The sequence below is a fragment of the Dreissena polymorpha genome, chromosome 10, assembly GCF_020536995.1.
Source record: "Dreissena polymorpha isolate Duluth1 chromosome 10, UMN_Dpol_1.0, whole genome shotgun sequence".
Classification (NCBI taxonomy): Eukaryota; Metazoa; Mollusca; class Bivalvia; order Myida; family Dreissenidae; genus Dreissena; species Dreissena polymorpha.
This window is the reverse complement of record NC_068364.1, coordinates 62,084,593-62,105,495: the sequence shown is the minus strand read 5'-3', so window position 1 is coordinate 62,105,495 and position 20,903 is coordinate 62,084,593. Positions and strand designations below refer to the sequence as shown.

The 20,903-nt window shown below is 35.8% G+C and overlaps 1 protein-coding gene across 1 annotated transcript; it reads right to left on the bottom strand.

The window, feature by feature from the left end:
* Window positions 1-19,312: 19,312 nt before the first annotated feature.
* Window positions 19,313-20,194, bottom strand: LOC127849163 (uncharacterized). The gene has a single exon (XM_052381882.1). It carries the CDS (start codon window positions 20,192-20,194, stop codon window positions 19,313-19,315), a length of 882 nt encoding a protein of 293 aa, XP_052237842.1.
* Window positions 20,195-20,903: the final 709 nt, after the last annotated feature.

The following is a 20,903-nucleotide window of genomic DNA, read 5'->3' as shown; positions in this document are numbered from 1 at the left end:
TCTATAATCAACGGCAAGGCTATAATCAATGGCACGAAATGACGTCATGAACTGCCGAACCGGGACTACTTTTTCCCACGCACCTCGTCACCTGTATTTGCCAAGTGCATCAATAATAAAAACAATCTCAAATGTTTGTCAATCTTAATGACCTTAAAACAAAGGAAAGTAGCAAAAAAAACGAGTTTTTTTGTCATTTATTGTCATTAAAACCTAGTATTAGGTAAAATCAACACTATGCAAATAGGTTCTGTTGTTGTTGCTCCCCTTTGAAGAAGTCAGTTCGAGTTGCTCCCCTTTGACTATAGAACACAATCGTCTGCGAAATCGTAAACCCCTCAAAATGTCTGATGAATTTGACAAAGTCAATTTCTCATTAACTTGGGATGAATTAAATAATGAACATGAGCAACAAGCAACTGAAGTGGAATTAACACTAAGCCAGTTCCAGGAACAATATGGGTTTGATCCATCTATTTTGTTCACAAATGAAATTGAATCGACCATTGAAAATGAAACCAGCCCCAGTAGTAACGCACCATTCAGTAGCAATGTCTTCCCCCCAACTTTAGATCTGCATGAGAATAAAGAGTTCTTAGATGTTAACCTCACTGATGTTGTTGATTTCATTGTCCAAAATGAAAATAAAAAGACTGTATCGAAGACCTTGTCTGACATAAACAAATTTAAAAGGTTTCTTATGTCAAAAGCTGAATCAAAAGAAATCCACCACATAGAACCAACTCTTCTTGATGAGTATTTGGCCACTTTCCTGTTGTCCCTTAAAAAGTCAAATGGCACAGATTTTGAACCAAGCTCCCTCCGTGGCATCGTTGCTAGTGTTGACAGGTACCTGAAACGACATCGCTATGGATGTTCAGTCATGACAGGGACTGGAGCCCAATTTGCACTCACAAGGGACACCTACAATGCAAAGAAAAAAAGTCTTAAGAAACAGGTAAAATTGAGATGAACGGTTATAACTAAAAGAAATTTGGCAAAAATAACATATTCAACAGAAAACGTATCATTTATGACAAAATTGGGAAAAAATCCCAAGTGTAGTCTGTACGAAACTAATACCCTGTCGACATAAAGTTGCAGTTAATAAATAAAAGTCTGAAAGTCACATTAAAAGTAATACTGTAAGCCTACGAAAGATAGAATACTCAAAAAATAAATTTAAATTAAAAAATATAGTCGAAAAGTTAAATGAAACAGTATAATAAATATAAATCACCAATTTAGGGTATGGGAAACCGTCCTAGGGAGGCCCATCCGCTGAGTGATACCGACATCGATCTGCTCTGGGAGAAGGGGATCCTTGGCACGGAGTCTCCGAAAGCCTTGTTAAATACAGTCTGGTTGAACAACTGCCTTCATTTTGGCTTGCGAGGTACAACGGAGCAATACAATTTGCGGTAAGAAACATTTTTACACACAAACACACAAAATATGTATCAATTTTTCTCAGTATTTTTTCACCCCATTCACTAAGTACATCCGCTTCAACTTAAATGCTGTATTTCATTATTGTTCATATCTGACATTAAATTAAGATTCTTGTATTTTGTTAGGTGGGGAGACGTCCGCCTCCGTGTAGACTCGAATGGTGTTGAGTATCTCGAGTTAAACGAGCGGCAAACGAAAACGCGCACAGGAGAGAACATCGCTGACATAAGAAAAGTGTCTCCCAAGATGTTCGGCACTTCTGGACCAAGAAATCCCGTGTTAATTTACAAGCTGTACTCGAATATGCGTCCATCTGATTTTTCTTCAGATCAGCACCCTTTCTACCTGGCAACACGCACAATTGACACTGCATCCCAGTGGTTCTTGCGTCAACAATTGGGTGTCAACAAGCTGGGTCAGATGCTGAAGGCCATGGCAAAAGACGCCGGCTTTCCCGAGCACAAGAGAATAACCAACCACTCAGTTCGCAAATTCCTGGTCCAAAAACTTCGAAATGCAAACATTCCACCCACTGAAATCATGGCCATAACAGGGCACAAAAATGTCCAGTCCATAACCAATTATTCCACCATATCTGTTGAACAGCAGCAAAAGTGTTCCAACATTCTTGCTCAGTCCAGTAAATGTAACAAACAAACAGCTTCCTCTTGTTCACCTTCATGCACTGAAACTATGGTCGAAATGCAGCCTACACAACCACTGTCTACCGTTGAACAAGTTGATCTTGATTTTCGTCCCACCCAGTCACTTCACCAGCAAATGTCTTTCTCTCGTTCGAACAACTTTGCCTCACAATTCTTTGGTGCCACTTTCCACATTCAAAATTTTAATTTGAATAATTAGATTAAATCCAAGTTGTTATTGTTATTTCGTCACGAAATAACCACATATTACAACAAAGAAGCAAATGTTTTGCACCTCGTGTTCTAGTTGATAGTTTGAACATCGAAAGTGAATTGTGTGTGGTGTTAGGCTACGTTGTATACAAATGTAGTTCCTTGTATTGAACAACTAAATGTTATATTAATGTTATAAAACTTTTAGATTTGCAATTCAATATGAATAAAATTGTTATTAGTAACACACGATTCTTTGTCACAGAACGATATTCTGATTATTTTAAATGACAATTTGATCAGCGGTTATTTTTGGAACGCGGAGTAATACACTGATCTTGGTTACACTACAGTCATTATCAAAGTACGACAAACACTCATGAAAACTAATTTTGTTAAAAGAAAAAGGTTTACTGAATAAAAAAGTGGGATAAATAGAATAAAAGGTTAGTGTTGATTATAGATCAGGTTTATCATGCTCGGCACGAAAACGAAAAAGCACTCGCCAAGGCTCGTGCTTTTTGTTTTCTAAGCCTCGCATGATAAACCTGATCTATAATCAACACTAACCTATTATTCTCTATATACAATAGAAAATATAAGAGAAGAGATAAGAGAAGAGAGAAGACAGATAGAAGAGAGAGAGAGGGAGGAAGAGAAAGAAGAAGAGAAGAGAGAAGAGAAAAGAGAAGAAAGACAGAAGAGAAGATACAAACAGAAGAATAAGAGAAGAATAGAAGAGAGAGAGAAGATAAGATAATAGAGAATAGAAAGAAGAGAAGAGAAGAGAAAGAGAAGAAAAGAAAGATAAAGATAATAGAAGAGAAAGATAACAGAAGATAGAAGAGAAGAGAGAAGATAATAAGAATAGAAGAAAGAGAATGTTATATAAGAATAATAGAATAGAATAAATATACATAGAATAATAAGATATATAATATAGAAATATATAATATAATATAATATAATATATAGATATAATATATAATATAATATATAATAATATATAATAATATATAATATATAATATATATAATATATGTAATATACTATGAAATAGGATATATAATATAATATATGATATAATACATAAGATAATACATAAGATAAGATACAATAGAACATAAATAATAATATAATATAATATAATATATATATAAGATATATATAAGAGAAAGATAATAAAAGAATAGATATAATATATATATATAAGATAATATATAGATAAGATATAGATAGATATAATATAAGATAGAGATAAGATAAAATATAATATAAGAATAAAAAAGATAGAAAAGATATAATAGAGAGAAATAGATAAAGAGAATAATAAGAAGAGAGAAGATAGAAGAGAATAGAAGAGAAGAAATAGAATAGATAGAGAGAAGATAGAAGATAAGAGAAGAGAATAAGATAAGATAGAGAATATAGAAGATATGAAATATAATATAGATCTAGATAAGAGAAGATAAGAATCTATATAGAATATAATAAAATATATATAAAATATAATATAATATAATATAATATAATATAATATAATATAATATAATATAATATAATATAATATAATATGCATTTGTATTTTAAACATCTGACGAACACCCAATGCACAACTTTGCGTTTCTATATTAACATCTGACGGACACCCAATTCACAGATATGTATTTCTATTTTAAACATCTGATGAACACTCAATGCACAACTTTGCGTTTCTATATTAACATCTGACGGACACCCAAATCACAGCTATGTATTTCTTTTTTAAACATCTGATGAACACCCAATGCACAGCTGTGCATTTATTTTAAACTTCTTCCGATCACCCGATGCGCAGCTATACCTTTCTATTTTAAACATCTGATGAACACCCAATGCACAGCTGTGCATTTGTATTTAAACATCTGACGAACATCCAATGCACAGCTGTGCATTTGTATTTTAACATCTGACGAACATCCAATGCACAGTTGTGCATTTCTATTTTAAACATCTGATTAACATCCAATGCACAGCTGTGTATTTCGATTTTAAACATCTGATTAACACCCAATGCACAGCTGTGCATTAAATCTGACGAACACCCAATGCACAACTTTGCGTTTCTTTTTTAACATCTGACGGACACCCAATTCACAGCTATATTTATCTATTTTAAACATCTGTTTAACACCCAATGCACAGCTGTGCATTTTTATTTTAAGCTTCTGCCGAACACCCGATGCGCAGCTATGAATTTCTATTTTAAACATCTGACGAACATCTAAAGCACAGCTGTGCATTTCTATTTTGAACATCTGCCGAAAATCCAATGCACAGCTGTGTATTTGTATTTTAACATCTGACGAACATCAAATGCACAGTTGTACATCTGTATTTTAACATCTGACGAACATCTAATGCACAGAAGTGCATTTCTATTTTTAACATCTGATTAACACCAAATGCACAGCTGTGCATCTCTATTTTAATCTGCCGAACACCCGATGCACAGCTATTCATTTTTATTTTAAAAATGGACACCCAATGCACAGCTGTGCATATCTGTTTTAAACATCTGCCGAACATCCAATACGCAGCTGTGCATTTCTATTTTAAACATCTGATGAACACCCAATGCACAGCTGTGCATTTGGATTTTAAACATCTGACGAACAACCAATGCACAACTTTGCGTTTCCATATTAACATCTTACGGACACCCAATTCATAGCTATGTATTTCTATATTAAACATATGATGAACACCCAATGCACAGCTGTGCATTAATTTTAAACTTCTTCCGATCACCCGATGCGCAACTATGAATTTCTATTTTAAACATCTGACGAACATTAAAAGCACAGCTGTGCATTTCTATTTTTAACATCTGCCGAATACCCGATGCGCAGCTATACATTTCTATTTTAAACATCTGATGAACACCCAATGCACAGCTGTGCATTTGTATTTTAACATCTGACGAACATCCAATGCACAGCTGTGCATTTGTATTTTAACATCTGACGAACATCCAATGCACAGTTGTGCATTTCTATTTTAAACATCTGATTAACACCCAATGCACAGCTGTGCATTTCTATTTTAATCTGCCGAACACCCGATGCGCAGCTATGCATTTCCATTTTAAACATCTAAAGGACACCCAATGCACAGCTGTGCATATCTGTTTTAAACATCTGCCGAACATCCAATACACAGCTGTGCATTTATAATATGTTAAACATCTGACGAACACCAAATGCACAACTTTGCGTTTCTATATTAACATCTGACGGACACCCAATTCACAGCTATGCATTTATATATTAAACATCTGATGAACACCAAATGAACAGCTTTGCATTTAAATTGTAAACATCTAACGAACACCTAATGCACAGCTGTGCATTTCTATTTTAAAAATCTGACAAACATCGAATGCACAGCTTTTCATTTGCTTTTTAAACATCTGACGAACATCCAATGCACAGCTGTGCATTTGTATTTTAAACATCTGATTAACACCCAATGCACAGCTGTGCATTTCTATTTTAAACTTCTACCGAACACCCATTGCGAAGCTATGCATTCCTATTTTAACATTTGTCGAACACCCAATGCACAGCTATGCATTTAAATATTAAACATCTGATGAACACCAAATGAACAGCTGTGCATTTAAATTGTAAACATCTAACGAACACCTAATGCACAGCTGTGCATTTCTATTTAAACATCTGACGAACATCCAATGCGCAGCTTTGCATTTGTTTTTAAACATCTTCCAAACATCCAATGCACAGTTGTGTATTTCTATTTTAAACATCTGATGAACACCCAATGCACAGCTGTGCATTTGTATTTTTAACATCTGACGAACACCCAATGCACAACTTCGCATTTCTTTATTAACATCTGACGGACACCCAATTCAGAGCTATTTATTTCTATTTTAAACATCTGATGAACACCCAATGCACAGCTGTGCATTTATTTTAAACTTCTGCCGATCACCCGATGCGCAGCTATGCATTTCTATTTTAAACATCTGACGAACACCCAATGCACAGCTATTCATTTATATATAAAACATCTGATGAACACCCAATGCAGAGCTGTGCATTTAAATTGTAAACATCTGACGAACACCTAATGCACAGCTATGCATTTCTAATTTAAACATCTGATTAACACCCAAAACACAGCTGTGCATTTCTGTTTTAAACATCTGATTAACACCCTATGCATAGCTGTGCATTTCTATTTTAAACATCTGACAAACGCGTAATGCACAGCTATGCATTTATATATTAAACATATGACGAACACACAATGCACAGCTATGCATTTATATATTAAACATCTGATAAACACCCAATGCACAGCTGTGCATTTAAATTGTAAACATCTGACGAACACCCAATTCACAGCTATGCATTTCTAATTTAAACATCTGACGAACACCCAATGCACAGCTGTGCATTTCTTTTTAAATATCTGATGAACACCCAATGCACAGCTGTGCATTTGTATTTTAAACATCCGACGAACATCCAATGCACAGCTGTACATTTCTATTTTAAACATCTGATTAACACCCAATGCACAGCTGTGCATTTCTACTTTAAACTTCTGCCGTACACCCGATGTGCAGCTATGCATTTATATATTAAACATCTGATGAACACCCAATGCATAGCTGTGCATTTAAATTGTAAACATCTGAAGAACACACAATGCACATCTATGCATTTCTAATTTAAACATCTGACGAACACCCAATGCACAGCTGTGCAATTCTTTTTTAAACATCTGATGAACACCCGATGCCCAGCTATGCATTTCTATTTTAAACATCTAAAGGACACCCAATGCACAGCTGTGCATATCTTTTTTAAACATCTGACGAACACCCAATGCACAGCTGTGCATTTAAATTTTAAACATCTGACGAACACCCAATGCACAACTTTGCGTTTCTATTTTAACATCTGACGGACACCCAATGCACAGCTATGTATTTCTATTTTAAACATCTGATAAACACCCAATGCACCGCTATGCATTTCTCTATTAAACATCTGACGGACACCCAATACACAGCTATGTATTTCTTTTTTTAAACATCTGACGAACATCCAATGCACAGCTATTCATTTATATATTAAACATCTGATGAACACCCAATGCAGAGCTGTGGAATTGTATTTTGAACATCTGCCGAACATTAAATGCACAGCTGTGCATTTGTATTTTAAACATCTGACGAACACCCAATACAAAGCTGTGCATTTCTATTTTAACATCTGATTAACACCCTATGCACCGCTGTGCATTTCTGTTTTAAACATCTGATGAACACCCAATGCACAGCTGTGCGTTTGTATTTAAACATATGACGAATATCCAATGCACAGCTTTGCGTTTCTATTTTAACATCTGGCGAACACCCAATGCACAGCTATTCATTTATATATTAAACATCTAATGAACACCCAATGCACAGCTGTGTATTTAAATTGTAAACATCTGATGAACACCTAATGCACATCTATGCATTTCTAATTTAAACATCTGACGAACACCCAATGCACAGCTGTGAATTTTTTTTTAATATCTGATGAACACCCAATGCACAGCTGTGCATTTGTATTTTAAACATCCGACGAACATCCAATGCACAGCTGTACATTCCTACTTTAAACATCTGATTAACACCCAATGCAAAGCTGTGCATTTCTGTTTTAAACATCTGATTAACACCCAATGCACAGCTGTGCATTTCTGTTTTAAACATCTGATGAACAGCTAACATCTAACAGCCAACTTCACATACCTGATTAAAATATCCAAATTCTCCAGGTTGGTTAATGTATTTTAAACAATCACGCCCTTTAGAGCCTAAAATGTTTTCATGCATTTTCCGACAGTCGGGTCCGAATCGTTTCATTACACCGAGACGTTTCCTGATCATAACAAACATGTTCAGACAATTCCCTTTCAGCATCACTGCCCTGCAGTCTTCAGTTTTTAGATGGGCGCTTTAGCGCCCGTCTAAAGTGCTTAGTGTGAAATTCAGGTCGATACGACTAGGTATGATTAACCCAATACCCGCTTGCGTATCCGCGCAAGAAAGAGTTGTATAATTTATGAAAGAGGTTTGAGTTCTCCAATTATGTGTATTCACAAATGGCAACATTATATTAATATCGTGTTACATTCAATATTTTCGAACGGTGTTTTATATAAAAGAATCAATTAACAATGATCGTATTGTACGTGTCGCGGAGGAGATTGTTTATGAATGATTAAAATAGTCCACTTTCTGCTGCGTGTGCGTGACGTAGTATTTTCGCTCATCTCATTCATAAATCTGAGGCTGGCGATAAACAAAGGGGAGTCCGTGTGAGAATAACGCAGTAGTATAAGGTTACGCTTGTTTATATTCACAGGTCTCAATTAATAATACGTTGACCACGAGTTCAACAATTATTACAGGGATACGATAGACAACATAAAAAAATGTTTCATTATCGCTGAAACTGTTAAAAAAACATGTAAATATTACAATAATATTCTCTAAAAAATGTAGTCTTGCTGTTTTGAAATAAGATTTGGAATTTTGTTTTCTAAATAACTTAATTCAAAACAAAAGTTTAATTATAGTGTTTTTGACTTGTTAGTCGCATATTTACCGCATTATAATGTGTGTTATAATAGGCAAACCATACATTAGTAAAATTCAATCTGCCTTCGCACATAGAAGGAATGGGTCAATTAGGTGCTGCGTTTCCTTTGCTTACTTCAGTTAGAGGTCAATTATTTAAGTAATAGCAATCACAAGGCTCCGACTTCAAAGGAATTGCGGAGCTTTCTTACATAATAAAAGTCGTAGTCGCATGGTATTTGCGTTTTGCGTCCTATTTGGTCACGTGGTTCTTTTTCCCGGTAGTTTTGGCATTCATGATATATGAGGCTATTAATAGATGCGTCTGTCGATAAACAAAGGAAAGTTTACGGGTTATAACAACGCAATAGGTTACGCTCTCGCATACAACTCAATGACGTAGTACAGGCCGTAAAATGAGAGATTCGGGAAAAAGTTGACGCTTATTTATATCAAAGACCCATATTATCTATAGGTCTTTGTTTATATTCTCAATTTATAAAACGTTGAACATAAGTTCAACAATAACTTCAGCGACACGATAGACAAAAAAAAGTTTCATAATTGCTAAACCCGAATATAACAATTTATAATAATAATACGAATGCAATAGCAGAAGGTAAGTAGAAGGTTAAGCTTGTTTATATTCACAGTTCTCAATACATAGACAGTTGGATATGAGTTCATGAATTACTACAGGCATACTATAGGCAACCTCGAAAATGCTTTTTAATCGCTAAAACCGAAAACAACCTAATATATTATATTAAATATATTTATAACAATAAATGTCTTTTAAAAATGTAGTCGGCGTATACGCTGATTTTGAAATAAAGTTAGCAATTTACTTTTCTAAATAATTAAATACAATTAAACAAAGTTTAACTATTGTGTTGTGTTTTTCACTTGTAAGCTGCATATTCACCGCATGAAATGTGTGTTAGCATTGTCAAACCACACATTAGTGTGAGTAAAATAAAAAATATACTACGGGAGAGCACTTCATATGTGTCCTCATATGCCTTGTTATGAGTATCTTTCTTCACTATCGAAATATATCGTATGTTTATATTTGATTTAAACGCAGTTTTCTTTCGACACATTTAAATCACACGTCAATAGCGCCGTCATGCGAAAATGGGTCTTATGCGTTTCGGCAAGCGTTTGTTAAACCCAACATGTGCTTTTGCGCAGTCAGGCCATAGGCGACGCTGTTCGCTTTAAAATCACTCAATATGTTATGTTTCTCCTTACCAGAAGGAGTGATAGCTGAGTGGGCTATTTATATGATGGGCGCATATGGAATAAGACCCATTTTCACATGACGAGGGTCATTACAAATCTCATTGCGAATTGAAAATGCCACATTTAAGAACAATGCTTTTTGATACAAAATTGAATTGAAAATAGCAAACTTGTTAATAATGGCAGCCTATCCACACATTAAGGAATGATTTCCAGACGTGCTGACCAAGTACGGCAAACATTGTGGTATGATAATTAAACGATTTTCTCTTATCGTGACACTATACTATTTCGCTAATGATTGTTTTCTCATCTTGGAGGCGAAAGTGAAATTCTGCGAGATGGATTGTAACGCGTAATTGTAACAGGGCCACAATTTGTGTCGTTTGAGCATACAGAGAGTTTTCCGGAATTCCTTACACTGAACAGTGCTACATCCTTTGAATTGAGCACATACGCAGTGATGTAGCAAAAATTCAGAGGTTGTATCTCGAATCAGCTTATTAAATATTCGAAAATATTCATGCGTGTCTGTTGGCGTTATGTAAAAGTCACTAAGATGAAAACTGAAACAGCTACGCCTAAAAGCGCATGAGTGCTCTATACCTATGTTTATGTTAGCGTTGTTGACACCGTGTGAACTGCTCGGGTAATAAGTAAAGCATAAACAGCAATGTTTATATACTTTTATTCCTCCATATACAAGATACGAAGATTGTTGTATATTTTGAATTTGTATATGGTGTCAAAAATCAAAAGTTTTGTACACGGAACTTTCATTATGAATTTATATTCTTGGTGAGATAGTCATTTGATATTAGAAAAAAATATTCCTTTAATATGATGGTGACTGCAAATTTTCTTTATATTAAGTTATCAAAACCATTTTCATCATACTTTCTATGCTTTCAGAACTTTCAAAAAGCATGTTGTTTTTATTTTGTCTTAGATATTTCTATGAAATAATAAGGATGATAAAAAATGCACACAAAACTCGACCCGTGCGCTATGACACACACTTTATAAAGTTGAATGGCGTGTGTTCATTTCAAACTTGCGATTGATTTTCAAAAATGAATTGCGTGTTAAATTATGCAATAGCGAACATCTTCAGTGCCTTCAGCGCTTTGATTCTGATATGGCAAATAACTAACACCAGCGTTGCACAATAACATCTTGCGGCTGTTCCTCTTGAGAGCCTTGCAGAAATGCACCACCGTGATAAACGATGATATTGTCACGTGCATTAATTTGAGAGCTAAAGAGGATCCTCGCGATAAGACAAACTAATGGGATCAAATCTAGCCAAATTTATTGACAACTGAACAATAAATACCCCCCCCCCCTCTAGAAAAAAGCATTACGTAAGTATGATGGTTGCAACCATCATAGCAAACCATTGCGTGATTTAATAGCCTATCATAGCACAACAATTTGCGATTTCGAGGCCTATCAAAAATGGGTTTCCATTTGGCGATGTCGTAGCCTATCATTATTTAGCATTTGACTTGGTGGTCTATCATATCACCGCGTTTGGCGTTTTCGTTACCGACAATAATGGTTCCATCCCGTGTCATTGAAACGCATGTTACGAAACGTAATACATTGCGAAGAAACCGTATTATGGCCAAAAAGACTAGTTGTAAGTATATTGAACTGGAAAACATAATGCTGACTTCGCGAAAAAAGTGCAGTTAGTATTGTAATAAGAGATGTGAAGAGGTCGAGTACCCTAGTATGTTCACTGTTGAATAAAGCACGCACTATTATTTTATCAAGATTTTAAGTATAACGTGCATATAATGTCGCACACGAGTAAATCGTAGGCTTAACGTGTGAACTCGATCTTAACTGACCAGAAAAAACTAACTCAAAGGTCAATACACAATAAAGAATCGAGTATTCGGTCTTTGTCGCGCCGGTCACACGGCTACACTAATATGGGATGGCACTTTGATAACAGAGAACAACAAAAGTCACGCGCGAGAGGTGAGTTCTACAGCTTTATTGCATTGATGTTCAGTTTCGTGGGTTTTTGGACACGAAACGTGGTTTTCTCGATGAATAGTATAACACTTCGTTTTGCAAAGAAAGAAATTCGTTGAGGATTTCATGCAAACGGAGAAAATGTCATAGAAATCAGTATGAACTGGATGATCAATTAAATAAAAATACTAAGAAATAAACCAAGAACGTGTTTACTACTCGAATTCAAGGATCAATATGTCTATTAATACTTCAACATGTCAAATGTGTAGTTTGCCGACAGAATTTCAATTTTTGTAAAAAAAAAATAAGATGCCACATTTTTATAATGGACACTTCTTTAATCGATGATTTCAATAGCAATGGCTCTTCTGTTACCGATTATCCGACACTTTTTGACAGACATAACTCAATATTGTAGCTAACCAGAAATGCGAAATTCGATGTTGGATACTGTTATAGTAAGCAGGCAATAAATAACAATTACGGAAGTGACGTAAATAAAAAAAGAGTCACCAAATATTGGCTTTATTGTTATTATCCATGTGGAATATGATATTTCATGGTATATACAATTAAGGTACGTCATGGATGAAATTAAACTCTGACCATATAGGCTTGAAGTTGTGTTTTTTTTGTGTTAATTTATATCGATGTTAATTTTGTAGGTTATATACATTCCTCTCAGTGTCTGCTTCCTTGTTACTTTACTTGGTACTCTCGCCGGTCTACACCATATCAGAGTGCCAAATTTGTTGAACGTTCCCGTTATAAGACGTATCCTTTATGGCGTATTGAAGTGTTTACAACATCGTTCATACCTCCGGTAAAAGGCTCGTTCAAATGTCATTGAATGATATATACATTTAAGGGTTTGAAGCACGGTAATTTCTCTACATGCTGCAAAAGTAAACAATTTGGTAATAAAAGTCATAGTATAAATAAACTTATTTCAAGAAGAAGATAAAACTCAGAGAGTGCCCGATTTATTGAAAGTCTCCGTTATCCGACGTGTCCTGTATTGGGAACCAAAGTGTCAACAACATAATGCATGTCACCTATAAAAACATGCCATATTGTGATTCATAATTCATTTAAATATATGAAAAGTTCAGTATTCGAAGCACAGTAAAAGTTATTTTGGACACATCGGACATGGTTGAGTTGATCAATGGTATATACGTGTGTATTGTGAAGAAGTTATTTATATTCTTTTATTGTACATTTAAAAAAATGCGGAACTTATTACTCGCAAGTGACTTTTGTTTTTCTCTGTTAATAAAGTGTCAACCGTTATCGAAGTATTCGTATGACAAGCGGGTTTGTTGTCTTCAACGTTTTCGTCTAAGAACATATCATAATTTAATCACTCGTTTTTCATTGTGGCCTTTACATGAGGTATGCGACGTCATTTTTGTAAAGATTTCATTTTTAAAAAAAATTGGCAGTTAAGTTTGAAATCTGTGTAAATATCTTAATTTCGGTTTGATTTTTACCAAATAAAGCTTTTGCTTCGAGGACAAGTAAGCATTATCCCCTTTGGGACATAAATTTGCACCGACCTATAGTTATATCAATGATTCGAGGCAAGTTATATGGATAAAATAAAAAACATGTTTGCCATCCTACCAATTCATTTTTCTCTAAATGTATGATATACATAATTATCGATATTGTGACACCAACATTTCTTATCAGGGGTAGTGCTACCTTTTACCGATTCCAAAGCAAAATTTTGTCAAAATCGAGTAGAACGTGAAAGATACCAAATACGAGAAACCATCATTTTATTCTGATGTCATACGAACGTTTTATATTGTAATAAAATATATCATCATAACCTTACACAAAACGTAAACGTTATCATTTATATATGTGAGATATGTTTGGCAGAATGTCATTTACATGCAAATGTACTAAAATGACGTCACCTGGGATCTTTGATTTAATTAAGACATAGAAGAAAACCTCACTAAGGGGCCTATGCCAAAATAGTGATCAGCAAGGCAGCCCCAAATAGTATATGGACCGAATACTATGTGGTGCTGCCTGGCTCGTCACGATAATGCCATTGGGCCTGAAGTGAGGTTTTCTATTTCTTATATTATACCGAACGTTTTTATGCAAATAAATGTCTAAAGAAATAAAAATAAACAACACAGTATACATTTCATCAATATTTATCAGTTACTGTTAGCAAAGGCCTATAGAATACACAGATTCGAAACCTCGCGTATATCATTCTATCTTGCGGCGGGTCACGTGGTCGAGTGACCAATAAGATGGCGACGCGTTAGTAGCAACGGCTACGATTATCGAGCAAATTTATGCGAAAATGCAAAGACCTATTAAATACCAGGATACAAGCTCGTACCTGTTAAAATGGCCGCACGTGTATGGTAACCGATCCCGCTTCGCCGATGTCGGATACATAAATTCCATGTACTTAATGAATTATTTCATAGGTCTTTGCTATTAATAAAATGTACCGGTGTAAAACAAGAATACACAATTTACATTTTTGTAAACAAAAGAAGCAGTACTCGAACAATCTTTGCGTTGTGAAACTTGCACAACTGTTACAAAAAAAATAACATTCTAGCGGGCAGTATTAAATGCGCGCGCATCCAGTCAGCGGGCGTTATACTGTATAGCTTATATACGCAAAGAAGAAACAAATTTATGTGAGGTACAATATATGAAAGTATTTGGCGTCGTTCGATCCATTGTTTTATGTATTTAATTGTCTTCATGCTGTTTTATTATGGTTTGCTACTCGAGACTGAATTTATTTTGCAGGAATAGGAATATGAGCCGTGATCGTTGAAAAAGGGGTTTAATGCATGTGCGTACAGTGCCGACTACATAGGCTAATATGGGACAACACTTTACGCACATGCATTAAACCCCCTTTTCACAGAGCATTGTGCATATTTATATCCTTATATATATGTTCTTAAAATTATAAATACAGACTCGGCAAAAATTTAACCTTTTTAGATATTATAGATTTATACCATAGTTAGTAGTTAAATAACACACGGTCACGCACGCGTGCTTTAACCTCTACGACGCGTGCTTTAACTTCCATGCATCAATAATTTGAACCGTTGGTTATCATAGAACATACTATGATATAGAAATAGGACTTACATAAAATAAACGTTCATGTGTTCTTTTGCATGAGAATTTAACGACGGGAAGTTTAAGCAGAGATGTTTATGATACGCGCACCAGAGAGACAACAATGACCATTAACGTGTATATCGACCTTTGCCGTAAAATTGTTAGCCTTAATTTACATAATCACGATTTTGAACTATTATTCATTGTGGACTTTCCCACTTTCCGTTATAACAGTAACAATCAACCACATTAATATTTTTTTCTGAAATGAAACAACAAAATACAACACGAACCACTTTGCTTTATACTCGGACACTATGTCGTTAAATTATTACCGCGATACGCCATGTTTACATTACTTATGAAATAGACCTTGAACTATTAGCTTTGACCTAATATGACCAGTTTCAATTTATGCTGCTTGTTTCATTGTGTGTTATTGCTGTTTTTTTATAATTTATTTAAAAGTACTAAATCTTTTGCAAAGATGAGAAAGCCACGTCGTCATACGCGATCCATTGATGATTCTATGTAAATACAGTGTGAAAATCACCTTTTTATTTGGAATCAAGACAAGACTTAAACATTATTTACAAAATGATATCAACACACTCACAAAGGATAGCGCATAAACATTTTGGGACAACAACATAATAAAGTTCGGCTTTTTTAGTCGCCTAGGGCGCCAACATTGAGCCTTTTAAATAACACCATAATTCCCAATATCTGATTGCCTATTGCCGCAGTAGTTTGCTATGTAAAGGTACCATAGATTTCCTACGTCAGAGCGGATCCTTCGTATCGTGCTTACACACTGGTCCCAAAAGTTAGGATCAGGTTAGATCCCGCGCGTAAACCGTAAGCTGCGAACTCGTCTTTACTCCTCTAACTCATGTAACTCCAAAAGTCGATGTGTATTGTACTAAATGCTAAATGTTAAGTGTACTAATGTACAATGTGTAATGTACTAAATGCTTTATATCGAGCCCTATAAGAACCCAGGTTTTCCTTTGTGTCGCACTTTCCCCCGTTAACATAATTACACGTTTTATGGGGAAACTGCTCATATGTGAGGAACCCGATACACTGAACACAAGTCCGGTCGGCTTTGGCAACGGTAACTCACCATTAATTGACATATTGTGTGGTAATTGAAAATTAGTAGAGCATTATGGTTCTTTCCGTAAATTTTCGTCTGTTTTTAATGCTTAAGGCAACCCAACATGGACAACTTAAGTGATTTTCATATAGTCAACCATTGCGATTTATGGCAATATTTAAGCAGTACTATATTATATTAATAAAAGATCAGGGTAAATAATTGTATAGATGTTTATTTGAAGGTACTCAAAAAGCTTCATACTACACAACCAGGCGTGGGAAACTATGGTGTAATCAAAATAGAATGATATTTGCGCTATGTGACCCGACGTGGAAAACATGTATATACTCTTATTCTATGATTGTTTAGATAAGTGGTCTGAGTGGAGGACGTCTCAGCTATGGCCACTTCAAATCGGCTCATCAAGAGCCGTTGTGTCCTTGGACGACAGTTGTCGTTCCTTGCTTTCACATACAACCACTGCCATCACAAGAAAATCCTACAAGCTTTGAAAGTATTTTGTTAGTCCCCTACCGGTTTCACCGGAGGGGACTTATGGTTTGCATTCCGTCTGTCTTTCAGTCTGTCTGTCTGTCTGTCTGTCTGTCTGTCTGTCTGTCTGTCTGTCTGTCTGTCTGTCTGTCTGTCTGTCTGTCTGTCTGTCTGTCTGTCTGTCTGTCTGTCTGTCTGTCTGTCTGTCTGTCTGTCTGTCTGTCTGTCTGTCTGTCTGTCTGTCTGTCTGTCTGTCTGTCTGTCTGTCTGTCTGTCTGTCTGTCTGTCTGTCTGTCTGTCTGTCTGTCTGTCTGTCTGTCTGTCTGTCTGTCTGTCTGTCTGTCTGTCTGTCTGTCTGTCTGTCTGTCTGTCTGTCTGTCTGTCTGTCTGTCTGTCTGTCTGTCTGTCTGTCTGTCTGTCTGTCTGTCTGTCTGTCTGTCTGTCTGTCTGTCTGTCTGTCTGTCTGTCTGTCTGTCTGTCTGTCTGTCTGTCTGTCTGTCTGTCTGTCTGTCTGTCTGTCTGTCTGTCTGTCTGTCTGTCTGTCTGTCTGTCTGTCTGTCTGTCTGTCTGTCTGTCTGTCTGTCTGTCAGTTTGTCTGTTTTCATGAAACTTTGAACATGGATAGATGTCAATATGGACATTATGACGTCATTTCATTTTGTTCCTACGTCAAAACTTCTGGTTGCTATGGCAACACATATAAAAAAAATATTCTGAAAATGGTTGAATTTCTGACAATATTGGAGCCAGTAGGGGACTTATATTGCTTGACAATAGTCTTGTTTATTCTGTTTAAGTATTGTATTATGAAAAGTAGTATCATGTGCTTTTATATTTTGAAAATGGTGTATATATTCAGGTTCATACTCAAAAGAAATTACCTAAATTTAAAAAAGAGTAAAAATAACAACGGTTAAATTATTTAGCACGTGGATAGTCTTTCATCTCGTGGTTTGTCATGAAGGCAGGGATTTGATCAAGCTAGGCTGGTTCCAGTTAAATCTCTGCGCGGTGGCTGGGACAAGAATATTTCCCCGTGTTGTCCACACACGTTCACAGTGACATCAAACCTTTCTGTATAGAATGACCTTTCCCCAAGTACCAATATAATTATGCAATATGTTATATCGAATTGACATTAAAATAAATGTAAATCTATGACGTTCGAGGGTAGAAATTGAAAAACAAATAAAATAAAATATAATAAAATAAAGAAATTTAAGTACGACATTCTACTCGCCATTAGTCGCTCAAGTTAAAGCTAATATTCTTTGGTACGTTTTATAAGCATTTCAGGGTAAACACTTGAGCCCAGTGAAATCGTTTAGCCTATTGCAGTTAAGAGTTAAGCATTTCACCTTAAGCTGTTTGTAACTTAAAGGCCCTATAAAGGTGACAAATCCAATTGTTATGCAAATAAACTTGCCTAATTTTTACCGGATTTTAGTTACTCTTGCATAAAAAATGCTAATAACACAGCTGAGGTGCAACGTTGTCAAGAAATATTAAAGATATACCCGTTTCATAATTGGAAGAAATGTTTACAACTTTGCAACTAACGTGATGTGTAGCCCCAAAGCGGTGATGTATGCTAAAAATAGCCAAAAGAACATTCACTTTTAATTCTATTAAAAACACATTTTTACCAGCAAAAAGTAACTACCGGTAATTAAATCACTAAAAACGTTTTGACCATTATTAGAAGAATCATACTTTGTGAGTGATACCGAAAAACATTGAAAATCAACGATATATTTTTGGTGACCTGAGTTACTTTCACTTTCACTTTCACGAGTAAACAGCGATGTAAATAAACTGATTGTTTATAAACACGATTGACTTGGAGGACACTGTATTTTGAGCTCAAAACAAGTTGTATTGCTCATATTTTTATGGTAATGTCCAATAGCACATACATATTGTATTTTTGATAACCTTTATATATAAAATACGGAAACAATATTTAAAAATCGGTAATTAATTCTTCACCTTTATGAATGAGTAGTGAATGCAAACCGAAACGACCGAGATCATTTTGTAGTAAATAGTCCATAAAATCTTTCTCAAGAACAATCGTAACAAGTATTAACAAATGGATGTAAAATACGAAGTGAAATATATATAAAAAATAACCCGAATATGTCGTATGAGATTATCTTGTGATGTTTTGGCTCAATATAAATATGTAATAAATATGTTTATAATCAAACATTGTGTAATGCAAAATACTAAAATATGAAATGTGACTCCATTAACAACCCAAAACATCAATTACGAGCACATCATTCAATAAATTAAAAAGTGCACCATTGCAATCACTATCTTAATATGTTCTTGATTTTGTCAATTAGTCATTTGGGTATTAATCTTACTAAAGTATTCCGTTTCATTACTGCAAATTGTTCAGTTGACCTCCATAGTTTGTGTTCCTTTACAACCCAGAATACTGGTTTTGATGAAAAGCCGAAACTGTCTGTTACATATCGCCATGACGTATGGGTTTATAGCGTTGTTTATCATGAACATTCTCAGCAGGAACTGAACCCCCACAGTAAATTCATCTCTCGCGCTTATAATCCTTTCCTTCAACGCAAGGTTCACCACGAAATGCGGCACAAAACTGACGAGCGACACGACGGTTATTAATATCAGCATAAACGTTATTTTCTTTTCAACCTCAGACGTTTTGACCTGGAGATTTGTCGCTGGTCGGCTTCGTTTGGATCCGCTTCGCAGGAGGATGTTGTCAAGCATCTGTGAATTGTACACTGGGGTGCTGGCAGTATCTATCGAGACCGATGTTTTTTCTGCCTCAACAACTGAATTGGAACAACTAATATCAGACGAATTCCTTCGTACATTTGGAATGACTTTTTCCGCTTGGCTTGACGATGGCGATGGAACAAAATTCGGTATCCGTCGAGTGAATCTATCCACGCGCTTTCGGGACATGATTATTTCTCGCACAATAAAACCGTACAGCACGCTGGAACCACCGATGATGACGACGAATGTACAAAGGTCGATGTAGTTAAAGAACTGAACGGCGACGTTGTAGTTTTGCAGGTCAAGTGTACAGTACGATCCATTGACCGTCTGATTAAGCTCATCATCCGGAATGCGCGCTGAAATGACGTTCACTGTCCATAAGTTCCGAAACGAGAGCGCGAGACCGTACGCTACAAATACCCCGAATGACAGCCGACACGTCCGCTCCGTGAACTGCCACTTCAGAGGCCGGCATATCTTCCGGAATCGGTCCATGGCCACCAGGAGAAGCATCATTCCTGACGTGACTACCAGCCATTGATTCAAAAAGTAGAGAGACTTGCAGAGGAAAACGCCGGGAAAGTTAACGACGTAGCATAGTTCGATTACCTCGCCAAGAAGGACGAAACACGTAATGAGGTCGACGGCGGACAGGGCGCAAATGAAGAAGTTCGTCGAAGTCTTTGCCACCTTCCAGCCGTAGAAGGCCAAGGAAATAGAATTCCCGAGGACGCCAAGTACGATAACGACCGAGACGAAAATTGTCGCCGGAAGAAATTCAAGCGTTTTTTTCGTATTGATTTCGGATAACAAATCGTCTCCGTGCATGGCGGTTGCTTTGTAGGTTAAGAAAACCGCCTGCTTATTGTTATCAGAACGTCACACGGAGTTGAAAAGGGCTTTAGAGATGACGTTTGCTGTATGATGTTAAATACAACGAACACTGCCTGGGATTTCAAGATAGTACACTATTTAATCGTATTTGACGTTGCTTGATTTGTAAATGATTGGCGTATTTTATTGAACGAGACAAACATCCGTTTTTTATCATAAGCTCTTTGTTCTTGTGTCTGTAAACATATATTGTCAAATAATCCCAAATGAAGGTCATTGTCTATTCACGGGACCCATTCCTGACGTTCTCAGTCGCAACTTTAAGTCCTGACAAACACATTTCCGTTGAAGCAAGATGTTATCGTTACAATCACGCATAGTGGAATGTCGT